At 45.8% G+C, this 19410-nt stretch overlaps 1 protein-coding gene across 1 annotated transcript in view; it reads left to right on the forward strand.

The window, feature by feature from the left end:
• Positions 1 to 11195, forward strand: part of KLHL20 (kelch like family member 20) — a 32986-nt gene extending 21791 nt beyond the window's left edge. Inside the window, exons 4-12 of the mRNA XM_069967622.1 lie at positions 974 to 1132; positions 2785 to 2879; positions 4207 to 4322; positions 4638 to 4821; positions 4910 to 5053; positions 5670 to 5803; positions 6826 to 7034; positions 8568 to 8674; positions 10987 to 11195. Of these exons, the coding sequence (XP_069823723.1) occupies positions 974 to 1132; positions 2785 to 2879; positions 4207 to 4322; positions 4638 to 4821; positions 4910 to 5053; positions 5670 to 5803; positions 6826 to 7034; positions 8568 to 8674; positions 10987 to 11071 (1233 nt within the window). The 3' untranslated portion in view covers positions 11072 to 11195. The remainder of the gene's footprint in view (positions 1 to 973; positions 1133 to 2784; positions 2880 to 4206; positions 4323 to 4637; positions 4822 to 4909; positions 5054 to 5669; positions 5804 to 6825; positions 7035 to 8567; positions 8675 to 10986) is intronic.
• The last annotated feature ends 8215 nt before the right edge of the window (positions 11196 to 19410 follow it).

Consider the following 19410-nt stretch of genomic DNA (forward strand, 5'->3'; position numbering starts at 1 on the left):
GTTACAAATCATATCCAAACTCCAAAGTTATAAGTAAAATAGTATCCAAAAATGATAAAACTTACTGTTTTACCATAATCGGAGCAGTCATGGTCCACTCACACGCAATGACGCGTAGCATCAACCCGGAAGGTAAGTAGTTGGACCACTGGAACGTACAGCCATCTTGGCTATTTGCCTTAGGATTCCAGGGCTGTAATTCATATTTCTTTGCGGTCCAGTATAGCGGCGTTTTCCGCTAATTGCTGATATGCTAATTAGTGGTTTCAGAGCATTTGGGGCGTTCCCCATGCGTCCGAGCACCCGCTCGTCCCGCCCACTATGCATATTCATATATGCATAGCTAGGCTGCTTGTTACGGGCTGCTTCCTGCACATGTGCCGTAACAAGCGGCCTAGCGATGCGTATATAAATATGCATAGTGGGCGGACCGGGAGGAGTCAGGCTAGGGCGCCGGAGCGGGTGCTCGGACGCATGGGGAACGCCCCAAATGTTTCGAAACCGCTAATGAGCACATTATCAATTAGCGGAAAGCGCCACTATACCGGACCACAAAGAAATATGAATTACAGCCCTGGAATCCTGAGGTAAATAGCGGCTGGCTCATATCAGCAGGTTCACTACCTGCTGATAGTGCCGCTTTAAACACCTGTTTTCATGAAGTGTAGTCACCGGCTTGAAAAAGATGTTGAAAATGTCGCTGCTTTTCACCGTGTGTGCTCGTATGAAATAAACCGTCACTACAAGTTTTTTTTCTCATCAAGTCGGGAGCGCTGCAGTGGTTTCTGCATTTATCTATCTATCTACATAGTTGGGTTGTTCACTAAAATTCACTAAAAACTCAGGGGCCACCATGAGCGATGACCTACAGGTCACTCAGACGCTTCCTACTACCATCCATTGTTACAGGACACCCGTGAATTCACCTCTTATCAGGTTTAATACATAATGTGTTCTTCCTCTTCCCATCCAGGTTATGGAAAGTGAGGAGTTTATGCTTCTCCCGGCCAACCAGCTGATCGACATCATTTCCAGCGACGAGCTCAACGTGCGCAGCGAGGAGCAGGTGTTCAACGCAGTTATGGCCTGGGTAAAATACAGCATCCAGGAGCGGAGGCCGCAGCTACCACAGGTGGGGGGTGTATACAGGTGCACAGGTGGGGGGTGTATACAGGTGCACAGGTGGGGGGTGTATACAGGTGCACAGGTGGGGGGTGTATGCATGTGCACACCTCATAGATTGTATGCAGTGCACCCGCACATTCATAGTGACATGAGGTTAGAATTAAAGGGGTACTCCAGCCTCACAGAATGGATGGTAATAGGAGGAGTATCGCCCAGGCTGTGTGCAGTTCAGGCTTACATGACCATTTATCCTGCAGTCTCACATATTTCATGTCACACATCATGTTGGGAGTTTTTCAGGATAACATCTCTTGTATCTAATATTTCTGAGGCTGGAAATTAGGATTTTAGGATGTTAATTTCTGTGTCTGTTCCATTAGGGTTTGTGTAAATGCAGGTGCCTGCTGCCCTGTCTTGTTGCTGGAGGTTGGTTTTGTACTTTTAGGTGATGTTCACACAACATATAAACATGCAAACGGACGGAAATAATTGACTCGATAATTAATTTTGACAGCCATACCAAACAACGGCTGCTGTTCAATAAATTGTGTGATCAACAGTCGTTGTTTGCGTTGACTTCAGTGCAAATCACTTCGCCATGAAAACAACGTCCATTGTTGTCATAAAATGTACGTTGTGTGAACATAGTCTAAGGGTCCATTTACACAGAAAGAGTATCTGACAGATTATCTGCCAAAGATTTGAAGCCAAAGCCAGGAATGGATTTAAAAAGAGGAGAAATCTCAGTCTTTCCTTTATGACCTGATCTCTGTTTATAGTCTGTTCCTGGCTTTGGCTTCAGATCTTTGGCAGATAATCTTTCTGTGTAAATGGACCCTCCGGTTCCTATTAGACAGGCCGATCAATAATGTAAACGAGCGCTGATCGGCCTATAAGGGTTCTTTTAGGGTAGCTTCACACTTACCGCATCGCAGCTGATTTTCTGCTGCGGATCCGCAGCGTATTTTACAGTGCGGATTTAATGCTGTGTTCATTCATTTAGTCAAATCTGCTGCAGATCTGCTGCGGACCCGCAGCAGAAAATCAGCTGCGATGCAGTATGTGTGAGGCTACCCTTACACAGACAAATTTATCTGACAGATTTTTGCAGCCAAAGCCAGCAATGGATTTGACAAGAGGAGAAATCTTAGTCGTTCCTTTATGACCTGTTCTGTTTATAGCCTGTTCCTGGCTTTGGCTTCAATATTCTGTCAGATAATTTGTTAGGTATCTGTGTGTGTAAAAGGATGTAATCGTTTTTATATCGGCTATATCTATCTATCTATCTATCTATCTATCTATCTATCTATCTATCTCCTATCTATCTATCTATCTCCTATCTATCTATCTATCTCCTATCTATCTATCTATCTCCTATCTATCTATCTCCTATCTATCTATCTATCTATCTATCTATCTCCTATCTATCTATCTATCTATCTATCTCCTATCTATCTATCTATCTATCTATCTATCTATCTCCTATCTATCTATCTATCTCCTATCTATCTATCTATCTATCTATCTATCTATCTATCTATCTATCTCCTATCTATCTATCTATCTATCTATCTATCTATCTATCTATCTATCTATCTCTTTAAGCACTTGAAGCATTTGAGGCCTCTCTCATTAGTTTTATATTCCTCTTTCCGCCAGGTCTTACAGCACGTCCGGTTGCCTTTGTTAAGTCCAAAATTCTTAGTAGGAACAGTGGGGTCTGATCCGCTGATAAAAAGCGATGAAGAATGCCGGTAGGTCACAGGTTATATACAGGTATACGCTGAATGGTTTACACCCCCGGGGGTTATTGAACTGTGCCTGACTCCTAGTCAGAGACATTTTAGATTTCACAGTTCTGTAATTGAGTTAAAGGGGTATTCCTGTCAAACTAAACTTTTGGGGAGAACATAACAAACAGCCCATTCTTACCTTTTCGCACTCCCCCAATGTCCTCTGACGTTACCTTCATGTCCCGACTGAGCAGTCCCACCTCCACTCCTGAGACAGACTCGTCTGGAAGTGACAGCCCGCTCAGCCAATCACTTTCTGGGAGGGACAGCACCAATCTTGTCCTCAGGTTGGGTGCGATATTGCAGCTCAGTTCCGTTAAAGTGAATGGAGCCAAGTTGTAATAACACACACAACCTGAGGACAGGGGTGGTGCTGTATTTGGAAGAAAGCTGCTGTTTTTTCTAATCATGGAGAATAACCCCTCTAAGTCCTTACAGTGGAGGTCCAGAGCACAGGTAACTAAGGGTAATATTACACGGGCCGATGGGGGCCTGATCAGAAGTGTAAACGAGCACCAATCTGCTAGATCAGCGCTCGTTTACTGGCCCTATTACACGGCCCGATTGTTACCAATGTCCCTGCAGCCCTTGCTTAAACTGTATACATTCCCTTTCCATGCTGCAGGGCTCCTCTTACGGTCTGCTTCTCCCCGGGTCCTACGCACTCCAGCTTCAGAGCGGCCTCTCTAAGCTGACAGGCTGCTCAGCCAATCACTGGCCGCGGCGGTTCTGACCTGTGATTGGCTGAGCGGCCTGTCAGCTGAGACAGGCCAGTCTGAAGCTACAGCGTGCGGGACCCAGGAAGAAGCAGACCGCAAGAGGAACCCTGCAGCCTGCATAGGTAATGTATTCTGTTTGCAAATCGTCAGCCGCCGGCCACGCACCGCTATTACACGTAGCGGTGCACGGTCGGTGCCAGAAGATTATAGGTGCAAACCTATATCAACGATCAGCCGATGATCGCTGTCATTGGCTGATTGTTGTGTCTATTTCATCTATTAGGGCCCTAACCCAGGTCCTTCAGCTGTTACAAAACTACAATTCCCTTCATGCCCGGACAGCCAAAGCTTTAGCTCTCCAGGCATGATGGGAATTGTAGTTTTGCAACAGCTGGAGAACCTGGATTTGACCTCCCTGATCCAGAGGATGTCCCTGTCCTGAGAGAGTTGTCAAACCAATACCAGGGTATTTCCAGCATAATATGCGGGTTTATAAGAGTGGATATACACATGGTCATTGTTATACAGAGAAAGCCGTCATTTCACTTGTGTTTTCATTTTTCTTTTAGGGATTTGGTGGATGAAGCCAAAAACTATCTTCTGCTTCCTCAGGAGCGTCCACTGATGCAGGGTCCAAGGACGAGGCCTCGCAAGCCCATTCGCTGTGGGGAGGTGCTGTTTGCAGGTACATTGGGCTGATCTTCCTTAAAGGGGGAATGTCTAAAAGAATAAAGTCCAATAGTAATTTATCCCTATCCACAGGGTAAGTGATATAGTATTGGGGGATGGACTGCTGGGAGCCCCAACTCCCTAGTCACAAATTAGAGATGAAAGGACTGCAGCGATGTTTGGTCATCTTTCCGTTCACTCTCCATGTGACCCCTGCCTACAGTTTAGGTCCTCATACATAACCCCTTGTTGTGCCGTTCCTGTATTATTCCTCCAGTAAATTTAGGGAACCCCTGAACCTGTGTAACGCATCCTCATCTTTTCCTTCCAGTGGGCGGCTGGTGCAGCGGAGACGCCATCTCTAGTGTAGAACGTTACGACCCGCAGACCAACGAGTGGAGGATGGTCGCCTCTATGAGCAAAAGGCGCTGCGGGGTGGGGGTCAGTGTATTAGATGATCTACTGTACGCTGTGGGCGGCCATGATGGATCCTCATACCTCAACAGTGTCGAAAGGTATTTTACGTTAATTTTTTTTGTATATCCGGAACGATCTATGTATTTATGACATTGGGTTACATGTATTATTGTCTTCTCTCCCTAGATACGACCCAAAGACCAACCAGTGGAGCAGTGACGTGGCCCCCACCAGCACTTGCCGGACGAGTGTTGGTGTCGCTGTCCTGGGAGGGTATCTGTACGCTGTAGGGGGTCAGGATGGTGTCTCCTGTCTGAACATTGTAGAAAGGTGTGGATGCGTGTTTAATAATTTAAAGGGGTACTCCTGCATAAATCTTTTTTCTTTTAAATCAACTGGTTTCAGAAAGTTTATATAGATTTGTAATTTACTTCTATTTAAAAAATTCTTTCCATATTTATCAGCATCTGTATATCCTGCAGGAAGTTGTGTATCCTCTCCAGTCTGACACAGTGCTCTCTGCTGCCACCTCTGTCCATGTCAGGAACTGTCCAGAGCAGGAAAGGTTTTCTATGGGGATTTGCTTCTGCTCTGGGCAGTTCCTGACATGAACAGAGGTGGCAGCAGCGAGCACTTATATGTTACAGGAGATCATAAAAGGTTTTTGGCTTCTAGATCATAAGTGTCAAACTCAGGTCCTCCAGCTGTTTTAAAACTACAATTCCCATCATGCCTGGACAGCCAAAGCTAAAGCTTTGGCTGTCCAGGCATGATGGGAATTTTAGTTTTGTAACAGCTGAAGGGCCTGAGTTTGACACCTATGTTCTAGTAGATTATGATGGTTCCTGATCATTCAGTAATCTAGAGAAGAGCGAGGAGTTAAACACAGTATGGCGGTTCATTGGCCTTTCTCTATACTAACCTATATCTGTCGTCCGCCGTACAGGTATGACCCGAAGGAAAATAAATGGACTCGCGTTGCCTCCATGAGCACCCGAAGGCTCGGCGTGGCGGTGGCAGTCCTCGGTGGGTTTCTGTATGCAGTGGGGGGATCAGATGGAACATCTCCCCTCAATACCGGTGAGTGCACTGAGAGGCATCAGTCAGGATTATTGGAATCTTCAGTAAATCTGTTTCACGTTCAAGGTAACACATTACAGAGAAGGTTACAAAACACTCGCCCAAACTTTACTTAGTTTTATTTTGTGTTTTTATTTTTTTTATTGTAAAGTCCCTCAGTTAGCTACATGGCAGGTAAATGCAAGGTGTGTCTGATTATTTCCAGGTCCAAGAAATGTTTGACAGCTGTCGCATTTACCTGCCATGTAACTTTACAAGTGTTTAAAGGGGATGTGTCACCTAAGTTATATTTACTGATTAGAGTCAGATACTAAAACTTGTTCTTTTATTCTAATTTTTTTCTATTTTCTAACTTTCATTTTTTTAAAATTTCACTATTTGTACATTGTTATGGGGGCAGCCATATTGCCTGGTCTGTTCTTAACAGCATTTAGTGACATGATTTACAGCAAGACTCATTGACATAGACGACATAGAACCTATCACCCCTCCCCCTTCCCTGTAACCATCCCCTCCTTGGTTGAACTTGATGGACATGTGTCTTTTTTCAACCGTATTAACTATATGTAACTATGACAATACACAGACTCTGTCCCCTTCGGATGAATGTGAGACATTACTGAGCGCGCTCTGTGACCTGTGAAGATTCCATCTGCTATTGTCTCCTCTATCTACTGGTGTCACATGACGCTGCAATGCTGTACAGATCACTTAACAGCAGCCTCCTCTTATCACCACAGACACAACAGGAAGTCTCGGCTTAGTTTTGGATCTCACTTAGGAGCACATGAGGTTTTATTGTTCTAATACAGCTTACATTCTATTTCCACCTATTGTGATCATTATATATTGCAATGACAACACCAACTGGTTGCTGCGATTTATTTTATTTTTTTCAAATTTAAAAATTAGCGCTGCTTTGTAATGTTATGTGAAACTGGTGCGTCAGTCCAATGTGTATAAAGTCTGATTCCCATATATATGTAATGTCTAATTCATATTTTGTGTTCTCTCATTTTTAGTTGAGCGGTACAATCCTCAGGAAAACCGCTGGCACACAATAGCGCCCATGGGTACCCGGCGGAAACACCTGGGCTGCGCTGTGTACCAGGACATGATCTATGCAGTAGGTGGAAGAGACGACACCACCGAGCTGAGCAGCGCTGAACGGTACAATCCCAGGACCAATCAGTGGTCGCCAGTCGTTGCAATGACATCACGCCGGAGTGGGGTAGGAGCACATCTGCTTTACAGTCTGCTAATATGTCTCTGGGTGCAAATGGTTCTTACTAAAGAAATACAGCTGTATATGACATCTTATGGGCAGTTCAGCTTAGAAAAAAGTAGAATAGTAGAAAAATATCCAACTCCAGCAGGTGCAGTAAAATAAAAGTTTATTCCAAGAAGTACAAAAACATGAAGTTAAAAATTACATTGACGTCCATGAAAAATAGAGACTCGTTTCAGAGCAGGAGCTACTTAATCATGGCTGACTTGTGTAGACTAACCACCAGAATATATAAGGAAAATAATTGTAACCCCGGCAGTCCCTGCAGATTGCGGCACTTACATCAGTGGCAGGAGCTGTGCTCCTTTCACTGACCGATCGCTCTCTCTGACTGCCGGAGGTCTCTTGCCTTCCTTCCGGCAGTCAGATCGGCGATCACTGTATAGATATATGGAATGATAGCACAGAAAACACTGATATGCTATGACATAGCAATGATCAGTGTAAGAAATCCAATGTAAAAATGTTAAAGTTCCCTAAGGGGATATAAAAAGTGTAAAAAAAAAAAAAAAGTTTTGAAAAACACACCATAGCCCCTCCCCCAATAAAAGTTTAAATCGCCCCCCTCTCCCATTTTATAAATAAAACACATAAAAATAAATAAACATAATATAGCGTAGCATGCTGATCGTCTGATCTAATAAAATAAATCAATATTGTTCCCGCACGGTAAACGGCGTAAACAAAAAGCGCTTAAAAAACGCCAGGATTGATTATTTATATTACATTTTATTTAAAATAAAATGAATTAAAATTGATCAATACATCTCATCTACACAACTATGGTATTAATTAAAACTAGAGATCATGGCGCAAAAAATGACACTCCAAACAGCCGCGTACGTGAAAAAATAAACGCTAAGAGTTAAAAAAAAAAAGGGCCATTGTAATCACACCTATTTGCAAAAAAAGTTTTACTGTTAATAAAAATAATAAAACATTAGAAAAGCTGTATAACCCGCATATCACTGTAATCAGACCGACCTATAGAATAAATATAACATTTCAGTTTTACTGTAAAGTGCAATACGTAAACACGGAACCCCCCTCAATTTGCAGCATTGTATTTTTTTTCCCCACTTTCACCCCATAAATAATTTTTTGGGGGGTTCCATCATACATGGTAAGATAGACCAAAAGGCGCCTTTACAAAGTACACCTGTTCCTGAAAAAACCAAGCCCTTACAATACCCTGTAGATGGAAAAATAAACAAGTTATGGCTCTTAGAAGGGGAGGAGGAAAAAACGAAAACGCTAAATTGAAAATTGTCCCGGTCCTTTTTGGGCCATTTTGGGCTCCGTCCTTAAGGGGTTAAAGGTGGCTTTTTATTGGCACTGCAGTACCAGCCATAGCCCATGGACAGGAGTGGTGCTGTTACTGGTTAAGAATCAACCCGACATCACATTGGATAAATATGCTTGATGGTAAACCAGGAATACAGAGTGTATACATATATACTGTGCTGTGTTATATAGGTCGGTCTCGCTGTGGTCAATGGACAGCTGATGGCTGTAGGAGGATTTGACGGCACAACGTACTTGAAGACGATAGAAGTGTTTGACCCAGACGCTAATACCTGGAGGTACGTGTCGCCTTCATGGCTCTGATATCAGCTGTATAAAATGGTGATTCCCCATGATACAATATTAATTGTACAACCATAGTAACATGTAACCAGAGCTGTATGTTGGGCTAGTAATGGTCTCCCCCTAAAGCAGGGGTGGGGAACCTCCGGCCCGCGGGCCGCATTCGGCCCCTGAGACATCACAATGCGGCCCGCGGCTCCCCTGTGATGCGCGCTGCTCTGGAGGAGGAAGGAGCCGGTGCACACAGCATCCTCCTGTGTCTGTGACAGCTGGCGGACGCAGGAGGATGTTGTCTGTGCCGGCTTCCCCAGCAGCGCGTGTCTTCAGTCTCCTGCGGGCCTCGCGATGACGTCATTTCATCGCGCGCCGCCTGCAGGAGAAGACCAGCACAGAGGACCTGGGACAGAAGAGGACATGGGCAGCGTGGGAGCGGAGGTAAGGTGAGTGGGATGTTTATTTTTTTTTATTTGGGGGTTAACTAGGCCACCAGGGACATGCCTGATGGGGGTTAACTAGGCCACCAGGGACATGCCTGATGGGGGTTAACTAGGCCACCAGGGACATGCCTGATGGGGGTTAACTAGGCCACCAGGGACATGCCTGATGGGGGTTAACTAGGCTACCAGGGACATGACTGATGGGGGTTAACTAGGCTACCAGGGACATGCCTGATGGGGGTTAACTAGGCCACCAGGGACATGCCTGATGGGGGTTAACTAGGCCACCAGGGACATGCCTGATGGGGGTTAACTAGTCCACCAGGGATATGACTTGGGGGTTAACTAGGCCACCAGGGACATGCCTGATGGGGGTTAACTAGTCCACCAGGGATATGACTTGGGGGTTAACTAGGCTACAAGGGGCATCACTGGGGGTAAACTACAATAGTAGGGGGATCACTGGGGGTTAACTACAATAGCAGGGGCATCACTGGGGGTTAACTACAATAGCAGGGGGATCACTGGGGGTTAACTACAATAGCAGGGGCATCACTGGGGGTTAACTACAATAGCAGGGGCACTAGGGGAACAATACTTTGCCTTGCCCTGGGTGCTGCAAACCCACGCTACTAACTGCCGCGCACGGTATGCGGCCCTCGAATGATTTTATTAATGCCCGACCGGCCCTCAACATTGAAAAGGTTCCCCACCCCTGCCCTAAAGTTAGGAAAACTTCTCTGCGCTCTGCTCTCCTCTGTATAACACTTCTATGGTGGCAGAATCGCTGAGGATTTTCTATCCTCAGGTTGAACAATTTGTTGTCCTTTGATTCAAAGGGGTTTGTGGGTACAACATTTGTTCACAGATGTGAATATGTCACTATAAAACCCTTTTATTTACCTCTTTCCTTCCGAAGTTCCTGCCGATGGAGTCCTAACATTTGGTCCATGAGAAGATAATCAGAATTATTTTGTTAGGCTGACATCTAGTGGCCAGTGGTGGAAACTGCAGTATATGTAATAATCCATCTCCAGGCAGATAGACCCAGCGGTTCAAAGACTCGTTTATAGAGTAAAACTAAAGTACCTCAGTCTGAAACCAAATCTGATGCCCCTGCATATTCCTTACTGCCTAAACGATCAGGGCACATTCAGAGTGGGAAACCCCTAAGCAAAGCGAGAGCCATCATGTTTGGTTGTAGACCTGTAGTTTCGCTCACCTCTGGTCACTGCCTTATTCTTTCTTTGTGATATTTCTTCTTTTCCTCTCCACACCCTTTTCTTGTATATTACATAGATGCACATTACATTACATACAGGTGCAAATATGCTGTTATGTATCATTACCAGCATAGTGTATACGCAGACAGCATTAGACTTCCCCACGCAGCACTGGATGTACATAGTAGTAGGTTACTTCACTGTTTTTAGGGCTTGTCTTTGCATTCTGGTATCTCCAGTTGAATGAGGAGTCCTGCTCCATCGGTCGGTCGGTCGGTCTGTCTCTCTCTCTCTCTCTCTCTCTCTCTCTCTCTCTCTCTCTCCCTCTCTCTCTCTCTATCTATCTATCTATCTATCTATCCTTTTCTCTCTCACTATCTATCGCCCAGCTCCTTGCTGTGATAGCCATTGCTGTATACTGGGATTAGTCTGTTATCACAACCCCTGCCATGTATAAATATATATATTTCACTTGCACAATGTAGACATGTAAGCAGAGCTCGCTATATACGATGATGACTATATTTCCAGTGTCTGCAGGCTGTGACGACGTCTTGACATGAATAAATGGCCACTGTGCAATAGTACAACTACAGTCCACAAGTTTGGAGCCATTGAGAGTAATGTTTTGTGTCTTTCTTTTTCCAGGCTGTACGGCGGTATGAACTACCGGCGACTTGGCGGAGGGGTCGGCGTTATCAAGATGACACACTGTGAATCCCACATCTGGTAGCGTTTCTGACGTCAGACAAAGCCTCCGTCCACGGACACTGCCTGAGACTTCCCTCGTGCTTGGTATCTCCACCAGTAAGACACCAAGGAATATGTTATCGTAAATAATAACCCTCTCTAGTAAATGAAGTTTTGTTCCCGTCAGTACATCCCAGAAAAAATTGCAAGATTTTTATCGAGTCTTCCTAATCTTTTACTTTGGAGGAACCTGTACGGAAGACTTGACTTTGGTTCTGTTCTCACCCGGGACACCAGTTTCTTGGGTTTCAGTAGGTGACATTGATGGGATGTCACTCGTGATGGTGACATTGAAGGTGAGGAACGGTTACTTGCATGTTACCGGGACCGAAATAGATCGGTGCTGATCCAGGAACCCACCTCATCACCCACTGATATCAGTATTCACGGTATCCGCATGGCCAAATGAGAATTTACAGCTTGGGGATGTTGAACAAACAAGACTCCTGAATGGTCTTCACCCCCTCATTGGACGTCCCTGGTAGCCCCCCACATAAGATACACGAGCCTCTTCCTCCCATAGTAAGATGCTGCAGTACACGCTTCGTACAGCCACGTGCACTAGTGTCTCTCCCTGTTTCCTTGTGCCTCTAAAACCTGCTGCACTGAATGCTACCGCGTCTACTGGTCCCGGCCATGACTAGGCTGCTCCTCCTGTAGCATCGCCTTGTGAAGATGTAGCAACAATTGTACAGATTGTGTATAAAATGAGAATATTGTGGGTCAAAAAGCAGTCCGGTCCAGACATTACCGAGTATTACACACCTCATCCACAGCCTGGCAGGGCCGTAAAGGGACTAATACAATGTTTGTGCTCCTTCAAATCATCTGTGCTACGCGGGGTGGGGGATGGACCGTGGTATAAGGTGCTCACATCACATCCCAGGTTTGTATAACATTACTGAGGGCTTCGCCAACATTGTTCATTGAGTCTTCTGCGTCATTTGCGGTCAAGGAAAATCATTGCTCTTCAATGACAAAATATGGAGAGAGTCAGGATTGTTATATGGGAGACTTTCTCCCGATGTGGAGCTCACGTTTTATTGTGTCACAATCAGCATTTATCCTCTATACTCCGGAGAGGGAATAAGTGGCATCACAGGGGTTCAGTAACTTGCCCCCTCTTGTCCCTTCATTTGGCGTCTGTCCCATAGACATGGAGTGTCAGTACAGATGTGACCACCGTTGTATTCTGGAGGCAAATCAGGTCCCCCTATTCCTGTAACAGCAGGGCATCCTGATGGTCGGCCTATCCTGTAGATGGAAGATAAGTGTTCATGGTGGGACAACGCCTTTAAGTAGTGTTGCTTGTCTTACAGGCTTCCTAGATGATCCCATTGATATAGACAATTTGATTCAGCCAAGTTCACATGTAGCGGAAATTGCTTATGAGATTATCTACAGGGAAGTTTGCAAGACAAAGCCGCAAGTTGTGTGGATTATGGAGCAGAGTTCTCTTGGGTTAAGCATCTAATGAGGGAGGGGATACGTATCTGATACACTGACAATTTTGCAAGTTTTCCCACCTATATAAAATGAAGAGATGTGCAATATTTTTGGTCGGTAACTTCACCTGTGAGATACGGAATCCATAGAACCTTCCAGATAATCACATTGTAGGATTTGTAAATAATTATTCTGCATTTTATTCCATGAAATAAGGATGTGATACAATAGAAGGAGAGAAGTTGAGCAGAAACCTTTGTTTGCAGTTACATAGGTCGGACGTTTCCTGGAGGTCCTGGCCAGGTTTGCAGGGATTGTGTCCTCCTCCTCCATACACATCTTCTCCACAGCTTTCAGGTTTTGGGACAACATTGAGTCTCAGCTCCCTCCAATGATTTCCTGCAGGATTCAGGTGTAGGGACTGGCTAGGCCCCACCAGGACCTTGTAATGCTTCTTACAGAGCCGCTCCTTAGTTGTCCTGGCTGTGTGTCTCCTCCTTAGTTGTCCCGGCTGTGGGTTTCCTCCTTAGTTCTCCTATGTGTTTCCTCCTTAGTTGTCCCGGCTGTGGGTTTCCTCCTTAGTTGTCCCGGCTGTGGGTTTCCCGGCTGTGTGTTTCCTCCTTAGTTCTCCTATGTGTCTCCTCCTTAGTTGTCCCGGCTGTGGGTTTCCTCCTTAGTTGTCCCGGCTGTGTGTCTCCTCCTTAGTTGTCCCGGCTGTGTGTCTCCTCCTTAGTTGTCCCGGCTGTGTGTCTCCTCCTTAGTTGTCCCGGCTGTGTGTCTCCTCCTTAGTTGTCCCGGCTGTGGGTTTCCTCCTTAGTTCTCCTATGTGTTTCCTCCTTAGTTGTCCCGGCTGTGGGTTTCCTCCTTAGTTGTCCCGGCTGTGTGTTTCCTCCTTAGTTCTCCTATGTGTTTCCTCCTTAGTTGTCCCGGCTGTGGGTTTCCTCCTTAGTTGTCCCGGCTGTGTGTTTCCTCCTTAGTTCTCCTATGTGTTTCCTCCTTAGTTGTCCCGGCTGTGGGTTTGCTCCTTAGTTGTCCCTTCTGTGTTTCCTCCTTAGTTGTCCCGGCTGTGGGTTTGCTCCTTAGTTGTCCCGGCTGTGTGTTTCCTCCTTTGTTGTCCCGGCTGGGGGTCTCCTCCTTAGTTCTCCTATGTGTTTCCTCCTTAGTTGTCCCGGCTGTGTGTTTCCTCCTTAATTGTCCCGGCTGTGGGTTTGCTCCTTAGTTGTCCCGGCTGTGGGTTTGCTCCTTAGTTGTCCCGGCTGTGGGTTTGCTCCTTAGTTGTCCCGGCTGTGGGTTTGCTCCTTAGTTGTCCCGGCTTTGTGTTTTCTCCTTAGTTGTCCCGGCTGTGTGTTTCCTCCTTAGTTGTCCCGGCTGTGTGTTTGGGTCATTGTCAGCGGGAAGACCCGGCCTCCACCCATCTTCACTCCTCTTACTGAGGGAAGGGGGTTGTTGTATCTGGTAATACATGGCCCCATCCATACTCTCTCCTATACGCTGCAGTTATCCCGTTCCCTTTGCTGAAAAGCCCCCAGAGTATGATGTCCCCCTAATGCTTCACAGTTGGGACTGTGTTCTTGGGGTTGTCCTCATCCTTCTTCTTCCTCCAAACAGGAGTGGAGTTTATATCAGTAAGTTGTATTTTGGTCTCATCTGACTACATTACGTCTCCTTTGGATCATCCAGATGGTCATTGGTGACGTCACACGGGCCTGGACACATGCTGGTGTTAGCAGGGGAACCTTGTTTGCGAGTGTGTGAGACTGTGGTCCCAGCTCTCTTCAGGTCATTGACCAGGTCCTTCCGTATAGTTCTGGGCTAATTTCTGGCCTTTTTCAGAATCATCCTTACCCCACGAGGTGATATTCCAGACCAAGGTAGATTGACAGTCATGTTGTGTTTCTTCCCTTCTCTAATAATTATGCCAACAGTTGCCGTCTTCTCACCAAGCTGCTTGCCTATTGTCCTGTGGCCCATCCCAGCCTTGTGCAGGTCTACATTTTTGTCCCTTGTGTCCTTAGACACTGTCCTCGCCATGGTGGAGAGGTTGGCGTGTGATGAGTGTGTTAACAGGTGATTATTATACAGGTAACGAGAGGAAACATGTGCAGGTAATCCAGGTAATGAGGGCAGAGGAGGAGGAGCTTCTTATAGAGACACTAACAGCTCTGAGAGGAAGAATTCCTGCTGGTTGGTCGGTGACCAAATCCTTTCTTCATGTCATAAAATGGTAGATAATTAATTATGTGATTATCTGGATGTTCTATAGATTCTGACTCTTAAAGGTGAAGTTACCGACCAGAAATATTACCCCCGCTCTTGTGTAGGTGGTCGGGAGCAGATTATATACCTATTAACCTCCTGTATATACCTCCACCAGTACCCTGATCCTATCTGGTCTCCTTACCGGCCTCCATTGGTGACATATTGACTCGTGACCGTTGCAGCTTGTGTTTGACTAAATACAACACCTCATTGAGTCCGGGTGTCTGCAGGCAGGCAGGGGATCAGGGAGACAATAGGATGAGTATAGTGGTTTTTTTTTTTTGTTGTCTGGAGAAAAATTCCTGAATGGCATGGGGTTAAATTGTTTGCATATCATCTGGATTTTTCATGCACAAAATCCATAATCCGCAGCATTTCCGCCACATGTGAACTTTGAGAGAGCAATCGGCCATATACTCACCTTGAATCTGCCACATGGCGGCACAGATCAGGCCTCTTGTTTGTTATGCGGCAATGGTTACCCCTGACCCATCAGTCCCGGCCCCTTCTTATGTGCCTACACAGATGTAAAGTGACTGACGTATAAAGTTCTGTACATTTGTATGAATGTTTTTTAGTTAATTTATGTGTTCTGTAAATATAACTTATGGCCTGTACAACGAGACGCGGCGTCCGCACCTTCATTTTCCAGGATTCGTTGTATTGCGACTTCCTGGCCTTTAAGGGATATAGCGGGAATACGGATTTTGTTAGGATGTTGTCACTTCTGCCTTAAATTTTAGTAAATTGGAGTGAAAATCGATCTGATGAGATGGAATATATTCTGTATGGGACACATGGGGGCAATGCTCATGAGTCGGTAGAGCGGGGTTCTCCCATCTGTAGCCACATGTAAGGAGCTGTGCTGTAATGCATATAGAAGCATGCCGCAATTGGTGTTGGTATTTACTGCAGTGGGGATGAGCTGCAGTACCAGACACAACCCATAGAGCGGTGCTATGAATGGACATCTATTGTAGTTGCAGGAATTGCATTTGGAGCTGTAGATTTGGGGGGAGGTTAAAGGGGGACTCCAGTGGAAAAAAATCACTGGGGTTCCCCTTTAATGTCACTAATCCTGTATTACACTAAGTTCTGCAACCAGCATAAAGACAATGATGTAAGTAAGTTTGTGATTAACACTTAAAGATCACATTTAAAGGGTTTTTCATCTCATCCTCCTCATAAATCTGAGTTTGGGACCTGGCAATGTGTAGAATCATCTATAAGTCTGAGAAGCGTTGTATTTAGCCTCCGTGTCAGGTACGTTGTATTGTCCTATACATCATGTGTATGTGTCATGGCTCCCGCTCACAATCCTATGGATCTGAGTTACCAATGTATTCTGTATGCTACATCTTGTTGGCCAGTGTAGTGTAAGTTACCATTGAGAGGCCGGACTCAGGATTCCATAAAGCCGCTCTGCTATATTGCCTTGTATGTCGGTAGAGATGTTACGTTACGTTCAAGAATCTGAAGCAATGCCCCCCCCTTGAAGTGCCCATAGACTGTAAAGCAGGGATGGGGAACCTACAGCCCTCCAGCTGTTGCAAAACTACAATTCCCATCATGCCTGGACAGCCAAAGCTAATGATGGGAATTGAGGTTTTTCCAAAGCTGGAGAGCCAGAGGTTCCCCGCCCTGCTGTAAAGTGCTGACCTCTGGCATGAAGGCTTGTCACGTGATCCCGGAACACCATGAGATGTACGACAACCGTCATCCCTGTTAGATGTTTACAATCCTCCTCGGCCGTCAGTTTGAACGTCCATTACTTACCACAGTCTTGCACCCCCATAACCCGCTCCTTACCCTGGGAACTACCCCAGTCTGAAATCTGAGAAAAGGTGAAGACGACAACTCCAGAGAATTTGCACCTTTTTATAAAGTGTTGTGTAAATAAATTGTTTACTTGGTTATCAATGATGTTGTTTTTTTTTTGTTTTTTTATATAGCATGTGTAAAGAAAAATTTTGCGTCAAATAAATGTCATTGCTTTTTTTTTTTTTTTTATAAATAACTTGCTGTTCTGTTGTCACTAATCCGACCATGATGTCCCATCGGTGAAACCCAGATACGCAGACTGTATTCTGTTTTACACGGGGCCCGACCACCTCTATAGAAGACCACTTTTGGGTAGGCCCAGGGAGCTTTCACTGTGTAATTCGAAGGGGTCACCTCTATGTGTAAGTGTACCTGTTTGGATGGAATGGCGGACAAGTATGTTCAGTATTACCTTATACACACTATATAGGACTAATAAACATAGCCCAGGCCTGTACTCTGATTTTGGTGGTCCCATAAAGATTGAATAGTGTGCACTCAGAACCGCCATTCTTATGTTTGGTGGGGGTCCCAAAGGTCACAACCATTCCCCATTCCCTCTAGGACTAGAAGACTTGACCTGTGTTCATACTTACATTGAAGGCTCCGCAACTGTAGCTGTATGGATGAAGTTTGTTACCAGCGATAGCCGAGCTTTCTATTGAGAAGATCTTCAATGTTTCACAAACGTTGACGGAGAAGATCAAGTGGCTGCGTTGTAAATCCAGCTCCTGAGGTTGCTATAGATTGTGTACAGTAAGGTCGTGGTCCTCCAGTTAAGAAGATTGGAAATTTTTAATAGAAGTAAATTACAAATCTATGTAACTTTCGGGCACCAGTTGATTTGAAATAATTTTTTTAATGAACAATCCCAGCTTTTACCTTCAAGAAGGCGGAAGTATGTTTCCTCCCATTCTGAGGGTAAAGACAGATCTGACATCCAACAAGTGAAGGTTACTGTGGGCGTCTTCCCGAAAGTCAGAGGATAAAACTTGTAGGACCATTTCCTGATTTAGATTGGAATTCCAGGTATTGTTCTAAGAATAATTGGTGTAATTAAATATGGCGGCTAACATGACCGGGCCCGTCCCTGCTGAGAGGATGGATATACTGCGAGAGAAGACGCCGGCTGCAGAGGGAGCTCAACAAGGATACTGCAGGCCGATGCTGAAAGCCCCTGCTACACAGACGGTTATCGCGAGACGTGTGGATATTACAGCTCCTTCCACAGATAATCGGTCCGTGTAAAAGTCTCAGTGATCAGCCGAGGAATATGTCCGATCTTCGTCTGATCCTTAGTTGATCGCATCATTTGTGTGGCTTCAAAATTCATCGCTATCGGCTGCAGATCTCCCAATGTAATCACTAGCTGGGAGGATGACAGAGACCTGAACTCACCCATCCCCATGGCTCCGATGGTCCGCTCCCAGGTCCCATTCACGTCATCTTCCCGGCTTCACCAGCTGGAATATCACGGCCCGGCTGAGCGATCACCCGGTGTGCCGCCCCACTCACTGATTGGCTGGGCCGACAATCACTCAGCTGGGGTCGGGAGGTTGCAGTTAGCAGAGCTTCATGTCACTGGCTGAACAGGACCTGGGACAGGAGAGTGCAGGTCTTTATTATTTTCCTCCCCCACCAGCCTGCACTTTTTGTCCTTACATGGGACTTCTCCTTTAAATGGCGGCATGGTTAATTGTTCCTTCTAAGGACACTGCATACGAGTGCCGATCCCATTTGTTCCGTCATATGTCTGTATACTGTCAGGTGTAATGACTGTAATAAGCAAGACAACAATGGGATAACAGGCCGGTAGGTAGTAACCATCTGAACGCATTCTACATGGTAGGAGCAGGTATGTCAGTCGTGGTGCAGACCTGTAGGGATCAGCGAGTGGGTCCTGCACCCAGCTTCATGAATGAAACTTTCCCAGCTCTAGGAAATGAATGTGTTAAACTATTGGGTTAGTATGAGGACAACGGGAGCATTGCTGAGTCCAGTCGTTCGGCATTTGATTACCGGTGGCTGAAAAAGTTGTCTGCAGCCCGTGAGAGTTTTGGAAAACATGGAGACAGCCTATGGCTCGGGTCGCACTCATCTCTAATGGCGACTCCTCTCCAGTCCATTCACATTGAGGACTATGAGTTCCACCTTGTAGCAGATAAGCCAGGACTCCCGCAGATCATTCTGCCGTGGTCCGAGGTGCTGAGGTGGTGTTATACAGCAGGTGGGCTTGGTGTTTCTCTGGCTCACTTGTCACTGGCCAGAAGTGGTGATACCCACCCCCTGATACGTTGCGCTGGCACTTGAAAAGGGAGAACAAGGTGCAGGTGCAGTGACCCAAAAATAGGACGGAGTCCAGCACTTAACCAAAGGTCACTTTTACTAGAGGACTTCAGTGCAATGCAAAATAGTAAGGCAGAACACTTGACAGGTGCGGATGACTAGGGTAGAATAATGAACAGAGTTGACTTAGTGCAGGTGTAGGGGCCTTGTCCAATATAGACCTTTACTCTGGCGGGATTAGTGTAGAAGAAGAATACTTGTGCTCACGTATAGATACCTTGTAACTGATCGCCTTCTGCCCAACCAGATCAGAGAGTGCCAGGTTGGATAGTACGAGCCCCAGCCCTTTGGGAGACTGATGTAAGTCAGTAAGATACTTCGGCTTTTACGCTCTTTGTCTTACTAGGGATCAGTTCCTTGCTGTAGTAGCTGTCCTGAGAATAGTGGAGAAGGATCCCTGGCGTGGACAAGGTGTGCCCTAGAGGACGGTTACCGCTCCTGTGGGTTTAG

The sequence above is a fragment of the Dendropsophus ebraccatus genome, chromosome 4, assembly GCF_027789765.1.
Source record: "Dendropsophus ebraccatus isolate aDenEbr1 chromosome 4, aDenEbr1.pat, whole genome shotgun sequence".
NCBI lineage: Eukaryota > Metazoa > Chordata > Amphibia > Anura > Hylidae > Dendropsophus > Dendropsophus ebraccatus.